Source organism: Thermobia domestica, chromosome 7 (genome assembly GCF_964235325.1).
Source record: "Thermobia domestica chromosome 7, izTheDome1.hap1.1, whole genome shotgun sequence".
Lineage (NCBI taxonomy): Eukaryota > Metazoa > Arthropoda > Insecta > Zygentoma > Lepismatidae > Thermobia > Thermobia domestica.
The window spans coordinates 142804523-142817691 of record NC_137460.1 but is presented as its reverse complement, the minus strand read 5'-3'; the positions used below and the strand labels follow the sequence as shown (position 1 = coordinate 142817691).

At 37.7% G+C, this 13169-nt stretch overlaps 2 protein-coding genes across 3 annotated transcripts in view; one reads left to right on the top strand and one right to left on the bottom strand.

Moving 5' to 3' along the window:
- The window catches only part of LOC145690430 (S-phase kinase-associated protein 2-like), a 211071-nt gene that overhangs the window by 30932 nt on the left and 166970 nt on the right, over positions 1-13169 (bottom strand). The window lies entirely within an intron of this gene.
- Positions 1-13169, top strand: part of LOC145690429 (putative helicase mov-10-B.1) — a 128928-nt gene that overhangs the window by 108951 nt on the left and 6808 nt on the right. The window contains exon 19 of the mRNA XM_081765293.1: positions 948-1185. Coding sequence (XP_081621419.1) covers positions 948-1185 — 238 coding nt within the window. The remainder of the gene's footprint in view (positions 1-947; positions 1186-13169) is intronic.

Here is a 13169-nt window from a genome sequence, read left to right as displayed (position 1 = left end):
AACATAACCTGTTGTACAATAATCCTAGAGAGATCCTTCAGGATGTGTTGTGCACTTCAACGATGTTGCATTCCCCATTTCAACTGGTCCTGTGCATGGTAGATGGGAATCATGTTATTGACAGTACAGACCATCCGAGTATTAGTATCATTCTGGAAATAAGATTATAATCCTTGACCAGGGGGGACAATGCACTCTAGAGTTGGTGTCGTAAGGGCGAATTCTGTGCAGACAAGTTGACAGGAAGATTCCACAAATTCATGAGGATGTTTTCACTGTCTCAGTGCCTTGAACAGTGGTGGCAAAGATGGCCATATTTGATGCCGTCTCACAGCTTGATGAACTAGCTCATATTGGATCTTTGGAGCAGGATGTCGAAGACGTGCAGCTCTTCGCTCAGGCTCCATATCGAACACTACGGTGCCGTCAAGTAAGTGGAGTATGCATAATAAGGTCGTTATCGTGAAGGAGAGTAGATTGTCTTGTCATGACTGTCCGGTGGCCTCCACGAATACCGTGTAAATCTCGCGTGTTTTACAGACCAAGATTTAGAGCAACTAGCAAAGCGGAAACCCGTTGCACGTGATTTCAGCTCTCACGACATAGGTATGACCCACACGTACCAATCTACTTACACATTCTGTTTTGTGATTACAGAGAGTGACACTTTCTACACTGTTTTACCACACAACTGTTGACAGTGATATTACCTATTGGTGCACATTAGTAACACTTATACAACAATACAGGTATGCTGGATGAGAAAATAGTGCAGTACTTTGTATGCATTTCTCTAACGTAGATTTTACGTTAAAATACTACTAATGTGAAAACAGAAATATTTTTCATTGCTTTATTCTTATAGTTTGAGTTTCTTTTAAGAGTAATGAAAGAAATCTACAAAGAAGATATTTTACAATAATGTTTCATTCTGTTTTCGTTAACAGCGGTTTAATGTTGCCATCACTCGAGCCAAATCATTGTTGATTGTCGTTGGAAACCCGAATGTTCTTCAATATGACAAATATTGGCGTGAGCTGATTTTGTTCTGTCAGCAGCGGGGTGGTTATAAAGGAGTTAAGTTCGTCCCTGACCCAGCAGCTTCTGGTATAGAGCCTACTGCGGAAATTACTGAGAGACTAGATCAACTGATACACCAGCTTGCAGATTTGACTCTAGAACAAGGTATATATATTTTATAGCTATTATTATTTACTTATATTTTTTATATAGAAATAAGTTTACAATGGTATATCATGTGGATTGTAGCCAGAATAAAGTAAATAATCCATAACGTTAAAAAATCTAAGTCTTATCCGTGAGATACATCATACTTGCTTCAATCTTTAATTATAATTGAAAGCAAGCAAATTGTTAAAACACGCCTCTGGCTCTCCTTAGTGTACTTCGTTCTGTGTTCCGAGACTCATATTTTGTGTTTTGAGCCGTCCTTTATATCCTGATGGTACATAAAGAATAAAACCAGAATGTCTCTCCTTCATCATCTGATTTATAAGGAGTCGCTGATTGACCTTTGCAGCCTTAATATCTTCTATATTTCGTAATATAAGAGAAGCTGATAAATGTGTTTAGCTAGGTGTTGATGGCAAAAAATAAGAAGGGGTAAGAATTGTGTGTCCTCGAAATGAACAGTTAAACGATACGTGACTTGTAGAGGCTCTTTATTTTGATGCACAGAGAGAATAAATTGAAATAAAATATATACCGAAGAACTCGCGAAGAAAAGCACATTTCACAGGTTCAACAAAGTGAGGTACACATGTATATTTTGATGTATTGTACCTGTAGCGGGAACTGTGCTTCATTTACATAAAACCCAAGCCACGTGGTATATCCTTCAATAAATCAAGTCAAAAGCAAACGGTGCCACATCAAGCATATCCAGTAGGTTATCATAAACGCAATGGCTCGGCTCTTACGACTAAGGCTAAAGTTAAGCAAATAAAGTGAAGAGCAAAAGAATACATTTTAGATAACGTTGGCTGAGAAAAATTACTGTTAATGAAATAAATGCTTTTCTACGTAAAATTCGATGTTGTGGTTAGGTCCATCAACTCAGTAAACATAGCCCTTGTTCCATTTCAGATAAAATACTTAATACTTAAAGATGATTCTTACAGCTTGCTCCCCAACAAACTTGTCGTGTCCAGGGTCCATGGTATTGTGGTTACTGGTTCTAGAAGGGTTTTTTGTAATTCGCGTACTTTGAGAAAATTCATATCAATAATTCGTTTTTCTTTTCTTCCGGTTGGATTAGTGATCCCTCTGTCGGATGCCAATTGATAGATCGTGATGGCATGGATTGAAGGATTAAAGAATCGATTCTCGCCTAAGTTTATATAGATGATTTTCACGGATATAGAAGAATGTTTAAATTCTTCTGACACTTTTTATTAGAAAAAGAATTGACGTATATAAGAAAAATCGACTTATAGAAGTTCTGTTAGATAGAATGAATCGTAATAATTGCAGAGAAAGTATATGTGCGTGCTTCTAAACATGTATAAATAACTAAGGTTAAGCATTGTAAATTATTAAAAATTTCAGAAAATATAATCGTCTGAAAATGATACTTAGACAGTGTGTTCTATAGTAATTATTACAAGAAGGATACATATTAAAATCCAGTCTGCCCCTCAAAATATAGACTTAAGTATGGCCTAACTTACATATATATAAATTGAGTGAAGTAAACAGAACAAAGAATTAAGACTACCTCTATGTCGATATGAAAATATTGAATTAAGTGAATGCAAAATAAAATAACATTATCATGTTCTCAGTGAAAATATAACAAAAAACTGAAATGACTATTATGCAGGCAAAAAATAAGTATAAACATGCTATCTATAGTGATATAAACGTAGAAATAGTAATGGAAATCAAATCAAATATAGATATAATACACAGTGGCTGCCGGCAAGGGGAAAATCAGGTAATTTCTATGGTCAAGGAAAGTTCGAGAATTCGTTATGGGTCAAGGAAAAATCTTTACCCAGGACTTTTATATTGGGAATGAAAAATGAAATGAAACTTTTGAGTTTTACGTCCCACGGTTATATCGGCTAGGCTAAAAGAGGCGGTGAGGATGAGAAATGAGTGAAATGGTGGAATGAAGAAAGTGGGATGAAACGGGAGAACCCCGAGTCCATCACTCAATATCTTTAGTGTTCTAGACCCACTCGAAAAGAAAATTGATTTGGCTTCAGAGACCAATTTCCTTAAAATTATGGTGAAACCCCCACCAACACAAATCAAAAAAACAAGAGATACCATTTTCGCTTAAAGTTATAATAAGTCACTCCTCATTGCGATACTTGAACAATTGTTCTGAGTTAGTTGTTTAAGAAAATTATTCCCTGACAGCCAAATAGCTAGCAAATTCGAACTGAAGAAAGACGAACTTTCTTGTATTGTGTATGGTGTTGCTTCATTCTTCAAGGATCATTTAACAAAATCTTTGAGGCATTTCGTTAGTTTCTTATGTGTTTCAATGAGTCGTTGAACAAAGTAATTGACCGTGGTCAGATGGATATACATCTTCGTTTCTGGAATAAAACACACAGTTAGGGGGCACGGTGCCTCAGTGGTAGAGCGCTTACCTCTAGTGCGTGGGATCCCTACCCAAGTAAGTGTGGTGGACAACATCGTGCTCTTGAGTTTTCTCTGGGTACTCCCGTTTCTTCCCACTTTCTCATTCCACCAATTCTTCCATTGTCGATCACTTGCTTTAATGATCACCTCCCTTAGCCTATTAACAAGTGACAGGCATAATCGTGGGACGTTGAACTCAAAGATTTCAAAACACACAATGAACACAAGATACTTTAATTTGGTTCTCCTTAACCATACGAGTGCTGAACACGTGCTGAGTGGTTTCGAAAACTTGATTTGTGAGTTAGATATGCATGAAGTGTTCTAAATTTCTATGGATGGTCCTAATGCTAACTTCAGGTTCGTGGAGCTACTGCAGGAAGACATGAAAGATGATGAAAGTGATCGTGCCGTGATCTGCATGTTATACATGGAGCATTTCGTTTTGTGTTCAAGAAAGTGAAATGGGAACTATACTTCGTATTTTGACTGTACAACTTCTTCAAGAATTCACCTCCAAGGAGAGGAAACTATGTGCATTGTTTTGGTTAAAATAATTTTTCCAAGAAGTTCTGCAGGATGCGCTGCCTGAAAAGTGCATGTGCAGCCTGTACAGTACTTGAAATATTACTGAACATTCAGCACAAGTCAACATGTAATAGCTACAAAATTGTAACATTGCCTTAGAATCACAATTTCCTGGAGTAAGATTGGGTGTTCTTTATTTCTGTGGCTGGGCAATTCTAACCCTTGTTTGTCACTCTTCAGACAGACAAGCCAGTAGTACTTTTTGTATATATATATATATATATATATATATATATATATATATATATATATATAATGAAGGATTTAGTTATGCTTTTTCTAAAGTAACTTGTTAATAGTAAACCAGTAGGAAAAGTAGATGTGTTGAAGAAAAGAAAGAAAAAAAAACAGCTGCTCTACCATGGGTGCGATATTGAATTTGCTGCAATAGCTGCTGTGAAGAAAGCGAAAGTAAAAGAATGACAACACTTAGTATTCCATAAAGAGTGAAACTGGTTGGTAGGATTCAGGATCGTAGTTCCGTGAAATATTAGCTGGCCAAAAGACCCATTGATTTGAATCCTTTACCCGGCCAGCATCGTCGGTTCAAAGATTGCCTTTTCTTCCTGAAGCTTTCGTTTCACAAAAACAAATCACTGCAATTGAGGTCAAGAGACAATGCACACTTTTCGTAGAATTTCCAGTTTTGAAAATGAATGTGGAGTCGTTTTCAAGAGGAACAGATACATTACATGAGTTGTACTACAATTTCTCAAATGTAAAGAGGAATATTTATTTATTTGTCATCAACACAACAGGCATAAGCCTAATTATAGTGTTGGTGTATTTAAATTTACAATAGTTTTCTTACATATATAGTTCATATTACAGATATGAATTTCTTTGTGTTCGACACATAGTTTGTTATAAGAAGAGTATATTCTCCGGATTGGTGACTTCAATAATAGTTGGCTTTTTTCAGTAGAACAGGCCAGAGTTATCAGCACGAGTTTCAAGTGTCAGGACATGAAAATTTAGTGTCGATATCAGATCCGTGCAATGAAACTCGTTTTGTACTATTTTATGGAGAAAAATAAGATAAACAACTGTTTTAGTTTGGGAAGAAGATTTTTATTATATCTCATGGAAAGGCCTCTGTTGAGTCTGGATTCTCAGTAAGCAAAGATATCATGTTAGCTAATCTTCAAGAAGTGTCACTGTACAGCATCTTGCGTATGATAGTATTTTGAAATTGGGAGGCATTACGAACATCGAAAGTACGAAGCACATGATACATTATGTGTGAAATGCATCACAAAAAAAAGAAAGCATAGCAAGAAGCCATCTTCAAAAGCATCAATTAAAGAAGGAATAATTAGAGCAAAAGACAGCGGCTCAAAAAATCTAAAAACTTTAAGCTGAGAAATCCAATCTTAGAACTTGAAGCTAAGAATCTAAAACCAAGAAATCCAAAGTTCAAGAAAACACCGAACATCAGATTGCGAAATTATACAATCAAATAGGAGAGAGACAGAAATTGTAAAGAATAGGAAAGATATCTAAATACACTTTTTAAAGTCGTGTATTGTATTCGATATGTCGGCTGGAATGTTCTATTTTTATTCAAATTATTTTTGTAAATATTTTTGCGTCATTTGTTATAATGCACTGTAGTGACAATCTTTTGAAATTATTTGTTTTATGGTAGTATCAGATCCTATGTGGAGCTTCTTCGTAAACATGTAATGTTATTCAGTGAAAGTTAGGTGTCTATGTGGTGAATTGTATATTGTGTGGAACGCTCAAAAAGTCATTGTATAGGAAAAACAATTTCCAAACACTTGCGTAAAGCATTGTGGAAATATATATTAATTTTGTTAGTGTACGTTATGTCTTCAAGTTTTTTTTTTATTTATTTATTTATTAAATTATGTTATGTTGTGGTGATTATTAAAAATAAATAAATAAATAAATACTAATGGGAATGAAAAAGTGGCTTTGAGGAGTGAAAGGAGACCACTAAAATAGTCATAAATTACAGATAAATGAATCGGTTACTCTACGTTCGTGATGTAATGCATAACTGTAAACAATAGTGAAAATTTAGTCAGGATTCCTACAGTCGTAGAAAATCTGAAAAAGTCAGAGAATTCAGTTTACTGGTAAGAAGCTCTGGAAACATCAGGAAATTTAATGAACGCCTGAGATAATCTGGAAAGTCTAGTGATTTTTGATTTGAGGGTTTACTGAGAAGTAGCAGGAAATTTAAGCACGCACGCACATGCAATTCCAACATAGAAAAATTATGTATCAAAATCTAACTTGGATCAGTTTCATTTAACATGGACTAATTTTAATACATGTCATTAAACTACCACATTTACAGATTATAAGGCCCAAATAAATGAATAATAACACAATATGCAAAGGTTAGTCAATAAGGTATCTGCAATCAATTTTTATTATTTATTACTATAAGTGTACAATGTTCTTATGTATATCATTTTTCAACATAATCACGTTGCTTTTCAATGCATCTGGTCCATCGTTGCACAAGCTTTCTGATACTATCTATCTATCTATCTATCTATCTATCTATCTATATATATATATATATATATATATATATAAAATTAGTTGCGCAGCAAGACACGAAGCACCACTTCCTTCACGTGTTGATCGGAGCTAAATCGATGGTTTGTGAGAGCATTTTAAGTGGAATGGACCAAAAAGATTGTAATCCGACGGGGCGAAATCAGGCTGTATACAGGAGGTGACTTCAAAACGCAGCGTCTGAATAATTTGAGCGGTGTGGGCGGCGGTATGCAGACGCGCATTGTCATGCAACACAAGAACGCCTTCCGACAATCGACCTGGGCGTTTATTACGAATTGCAGGCTTGAACTTGGTTACCAGCATATCACTGTACCTTTTACTGCTTTACCTTTTCCAAGTAATGTTCCAGGATTAGCCCTTGTGTGTCCTAGAACACTGTGAGCAACACTTAGGAGGTTGACTCCTGAATTTCTTCTTGAGTGGAGATCCGGGCTACTCTGGCGTTTGCTCTGGTTCAAAGTGATGAATCCACATTTTATTTCCAGTGATGATTCGGCTGAGAAACGCTTCACCTTCATTAGCATAACAGTCCAGTAGGTGCTGACAGATTTGTTTGTGCTCTTCGAGTTTTTTCGGAAACCATCTCGCACAGACTTTGTGAAAGTTGAGCATGCAGAACCATGACTAATATGCATATGGATTGCCGTTTCATCAACAGTCACTTGTCCGTTATTCAGAATCAAGGCACGGATTTCAATAACCAGTTATTTCTGTAGCTGAACACCCTGCTCTTTCCTCATCCTTCGCTCGTTCGCTGTGGTAACACATTGGCTTCGTATTGTGCTGAAAGTCTTCTATGAATTTTCGCTCCGGCTGCACTTTCAGACCACAGAAAACGGATAACAGAACGCTGTTAGTGGCGCTGCCATCTTTACTTCACAACAGCGAAAGCGGACTTATATGACGGCTGCAATCTACCACAGGCGAAGCCAGACGTCACGCCTAGCGTCTGGGGAGCACAAATGCCGTAGAGCCAACTGAAAAGAAATAGAAAAATATTGCAGTTACTTGTTGGCTTACCCTCGTAAATTTTGTGCAGATTATGCAGGCTGGACGCTTTGCTATGACATGTTAATTTGAGTTGAGTTGACTTTGAGTTTTACGTCCCGTTCAGCAGCGAGGCTATATGAGACGTGGACCTACTAATTAACGTGGAATCCGAACCACATAAGCTCCCGCCGGGAATCGAACCCGGGTCTCCCGCGCGACATGATAATTTGATGCACTTTAGCTGCATGATGACAGCTTCCGGTTTGCGCACTTCGCTGAGTCTCAGACTTAGAGCGTTTTCGTTGAAAATCGTATTGTCAAATACGTAAACTATTACAGCCTTTATTCTTGCGCCGTCTACAAGCGTGCTCCTATTGGTTGTTACAGTTCAGCTTCGGGCAGCGAGCGGCCTAAGATCATCCATGTGAAGATTATCGTATGGTCTAAGAGATAACGGGAAACATTGTGTCTTTGTATTACATTATTAAGAAAAATGAGAAAAGCGTTCCACTGCACAGAAAATTGTCCCAATATGTCTATGTCTGCTTTGCTAAAATAAAAGTAATATCCAAAATAACGTAAAATAAAGCTATTACAACGTGGCTCCCAACAGGGTGAATGATAAAGTTCAGACTCGATTCGTTTTAATTCTGAATGTTCTGTAAGTTTCATTTGTGTTCACTTCTAAGTGATATTAAAATTTATTATATAAATCAGGAAATTGAACGGAAACCTTCCAATGTGTTTATACGAGGAGATGCATTTTTTAAAAAACAATATTGCACGTGCAACCGCGTCACTAATTTCTTCCGTGAAATACAGATCCGGTGGGAAGTTTTCAGCCTTCTCATTAACATCACTTTCATTCAATGTGACAGTGCTTTTATTTTGAAATACATTCTTTTTTTTTATTTCATAAAAATCATTAAGATCCTTGACCTCTGATAAAACAACAATAGGCCCTAGGTCACACTAATTTCTTTGCACATTTACAACACTGTCATTATTTCGCTGAATGAAAAGTTCTTCACCACTACTTGCATTAAATTCACCACGCAGTTTGTGACGTTTCAAATTCATAACACACTTAATTTCCTCCAGAAAGTTTGCTTCAAATATAATATATTCTCGTGTAATTCTGATAAAGCTCAACCAAAACTTCAATACTTTCTATCCTTACATGTAAAATTATTTTCCCCTTTAAATACTTCTTCTTTCTTCCTAGAAAATCACATAAAAATATATTCTCACCCTTTTGCAAATGCATATTTCAAATACACTTTGTAACTTCATGAAAAATATTCCGTAATAACAAGTCTAATCTACTGTCTACCAGATAATTTTTAGGTTGTTCGTTTAACGAAATTTTGATTCGCATGGTGTTCTTACCTAAATTACATTTAATTACTTTTTCATCTGTTACGCTTACCATATTATCACCTTGAATATTATCGCTATTGTTCATGTCCGGAAAACTAATGTGGTTCGTTATATAAACATTCTCCTTCCCCGTTTTCCCTCAAGTGGAGGACTCACTAGTTTAAATTCATCTTACGCTGAGATGTTGAACCTATTTGTGTAAATATCTGTTGTGCACGTGGAAACATGGAACACGGTGGTACTTCATTACAGTTAACATTTTCATTTGCACTAAAATCGTGTCCACTATTGATATTCTGATTCGGAGCACTTGCATAATTTTGCACACTTTTGCTGCTATCTTGTCTATCACTACTTCGGGGGGGGGGGGGGAACAGTGGTAGAGTGCTTACCTCTGGTGTGTGGGATCCCTGGCCAAGTAAGTTTGTGGTGGACAACATCGTGTCCGTGGGTTTTCTCGGGGTACTCTTTCTTTCCACATTTTTATTCCACCAACTCTTCCATCATCATTCACTTGCCTTAATCGTCGTTTCCCTTAGCCTTAAAGAGTATAATCGTGTAACGTTAAATGAAATAGTTCATTTCATTTTCATTTCTGTCACTATCTCCATTATTTTGTGTTTCTGTTATTATTATTGCCTTGATTACACTGTTGTTCACTTATATACTCCACGACATAACGATTGAAACTACCTCTTCTACTCCCATAAAAGTTTCCGCTGTTACATCACTATTAACACTGTAATTATCATTTTGCTCAAAATTCACATGATTTGCACTAATGTGAGTCACCTTGTGGTCTTTGCCTGTAACGCGAATTTTCATATATACTATTCAAATTACATAAACCTTCTATCGATTGTACATTCGCAAGAAACTGAGCAATGTTATTTGGCATCCAATCCATCATTGACAATTGATACCGCTTTAGAAACAAGGTCATAATATGCATCAGCATAATTGTTGTATCTTCATGTTCTTCCAATCTTTTAATATGTCTCTAACGCTTGTTTACAAAATCTAGTTTAGATCAAAATATTGAAAATGCATATCACGCAAATACGAGCTTTGACTATTGGACTTTCAAAAACTTATGTAAATTTTAACACACACTTTTCATACGATTTGCATCCTTTACCATGTAAATAAAACAAACGTTTCGCACTTCCCATTAGCAAATAACATTTCCTCACCAAAATCTTATAAAAATTGACTCTCATTTTCTTTCTGAAAAGGACCCTGTGTAAGTTCTCGTCAAAAATAAAAGTTCTATTTGCCTCGCTTTTTTGCTGTATTCGTATAGATATAAAGGCAACTCTTTAGGAAAAAAATATTTCGACGACACTGATAACGATTTCAAGAAAGTAGGGCCAAAATACGGCAAATGTTTATAATGGAGTATATGGGAAACTACATGTTATATTCGGATTTTTGTAGGTACCGTCCACAACTCTGAGATCAATGATTTGCACATATAATGTGCATCAGAGTACGGGACAAATAATAGGTAGAAACGAAAGTGGTGTTATGTTTCCTTTGGCTGATACAGGGTGTTGAAATTGGGCACCATCTGGTAGTTGAATAGACTGTATGGGAGAGTATTTGGTGGCTGGAAATTGTATTACGTACCATCAGCGCCTCCGAAATGCACATCAAGATGATGTGGTGTTCCTCCCGAAGGTAGGGCTGTGACCCGAAGGTCCCTGGGCAAGGTGAACCCACGATGGTTTGCCATTGCCTGCCATGAGATGATGACGTCCGAAGGATGGAACCGACAGTTGAACAAGGGATCTGAACTTCCTCTGTTCCCACCGGGAATCGAACCTGAGATCCCTTGATTACAAGGGGAAGAGCTTATCCATTCATCCACCGGGGACATATTCTGACAAATAAGACCATTGTCATATTATGATGTACAGGAGAGTAAAGGGCAAATAATAGTTGAAAACGTCATTGGCATTATGTTCTGTTTGACCGATCCGGACGTTTGAGGTTGTGTATATGCAAACATTTGCTTCATATTCGCTATCTGTCTGTTGCGAGGCTGCCTCTATCGAGGGAAGTACAGTAGACTCGTCAGTGTGGAGGTGTTGATTTCTGTGGTAGCTTACTCGTCTTTAGTGACTGCAAGTAGGTGGTGATCGATTCGTTTGTTGTGCCTACTTCATTGTGCCTGCAAGAAGTTGCAATTCCTGCATGCTTTCGTCCAGTGACTTTTGTTGTTCTGTTTCTCGCGACATTTATGCGAACTTTGTTGTTGTGTACTATTTGGTGTTATTTTCTGGTAGGTTTCGCCAGTGTGGAAACGTAATGCAAAAGCCATATTATTCATTTTAAAACAATTTGGTGACGTGTGTGACAAATGGCTTCCGGTGGAAACACTGATAAACATCGGCAATGTTCCGTGTTCGAACTATGGTTTAGAGGGCAAAGAAAGCGGCCGGTGTGTGGAAGTGAGTTCTTACAAGCGATTAGTTACATGCGTGGGAGCAAAGGTAAGTCGTTCCAGTGCTTCGGTCCGTCAACAGTACTATGTACAACATGCTACGTAAAGGCAAGTTCTTATGTGAGAAGCGTGCAGAAACAACCAGAAATGGGTAGTCAGGGATCGGATCTCAACGTTGAAGATACGTCAACTGTGCCTGTGCACATGAAGGTAAACCTCGCAGAAATTCCTGAAGAACAATTAGTAGTGTTCACGGGATTGAACAATGAACAGTTGACTGTGCTGTGCAGCTTCTGTGACACCTTACATAACAGCAGTGTTACAAGCGTTGAAACCAGACTGGGCATGTTGTTAATGAAACTCAGGCATGACCTTTCTAATGACTTTCTGGGAGCAATATTTGGATATCCATGCCACGGAAGTGTGTCAAATGCATTGAAATCAGTTAGACAGGCTTTGATAAGTCAGTTTGTACCGTCCGTATTGGGTTCAAAGCATTGTTCTCGTTCGTTTCTTCTGAGCAAGGTTCCAGCTTGGGCCCGCAAACTTTATGGGGTAGGGGATGACAAGCTGGTTTTAGTCTTTGACGGAACATACATTTACACCGAAAAATCGACGAACTACACTCTGCAAAGGCGTCTGTATAGTGTGCAAAAAGGACGTCCTTTAGTGAAACCCATGATGATCGTTAAACCCAGCGGGTACATTGTTGACATTGTTGGTCCATATGTTGGTGTAAATAATGATGCTAGTATTACAAACTCTGTTCGCCGACACAGCAAATGGTTTAAACCAGCTCTTACAACCAGGGGACTGCGTTTTGGTTGACAGGGGATTCCGAGATTCCATGACGGTGTTGGAGGAGGCAGGGATCATTGCGAAAATGCCATGTCTTTTAGAAAAGGGAAAGAAGCAGCATGACTGCCTGGCTGCAAACCAATCCCGTATTGTCACAAAGGGGAGGTGGTGTGTAGAAGCGAAAAATGGCCATCTCAAAATGAAGTACAAGATGTTCAGGGATAGGGTTCCAATTGCAGCTCTTCCAAACTTACGCGAGTATTTACTCATTGCAGGTGCCTTAGAGAATCAGTTTGCGCTTCCATTGACCAACGATGCACCAGAAAAGTCTGAAGAAAGTATTGAAATCTTATCACGTTCTCGTTTAACAAATGAACTACAAAAGAAACTACAGACATCCGGTGATATTGACAAACGCTCAGCACAGATTTGGAAACCGTGTGACGGATCGTCAATTACTGACTTCCCTCGATTGACAGAAGAAGACTTATTCAAAATCACGCTTGGAATTTATCAAATCCAAAATGCTCACGCATATGCAGCAGAGCACATGAAATCTGATGGTAGTTTTTCACTTTTCCATTTGCATATCACTCCACACATCCTGAGGTTTGAAATTCAATCTCGACATGTACAGAGTTTGCAGTACACACTTTTCATTGAATACGATCCAGAAAAATCAGGAGCCGACGCTATTCTTGGATGGTACTGCAAATGCCCCAGTGGAGCTCGTGTTCTTGGATGTTGCTCGCATGTGGCTTCCGTTCTTTGGTATCTTGGTGTTGCTCGTTATGAA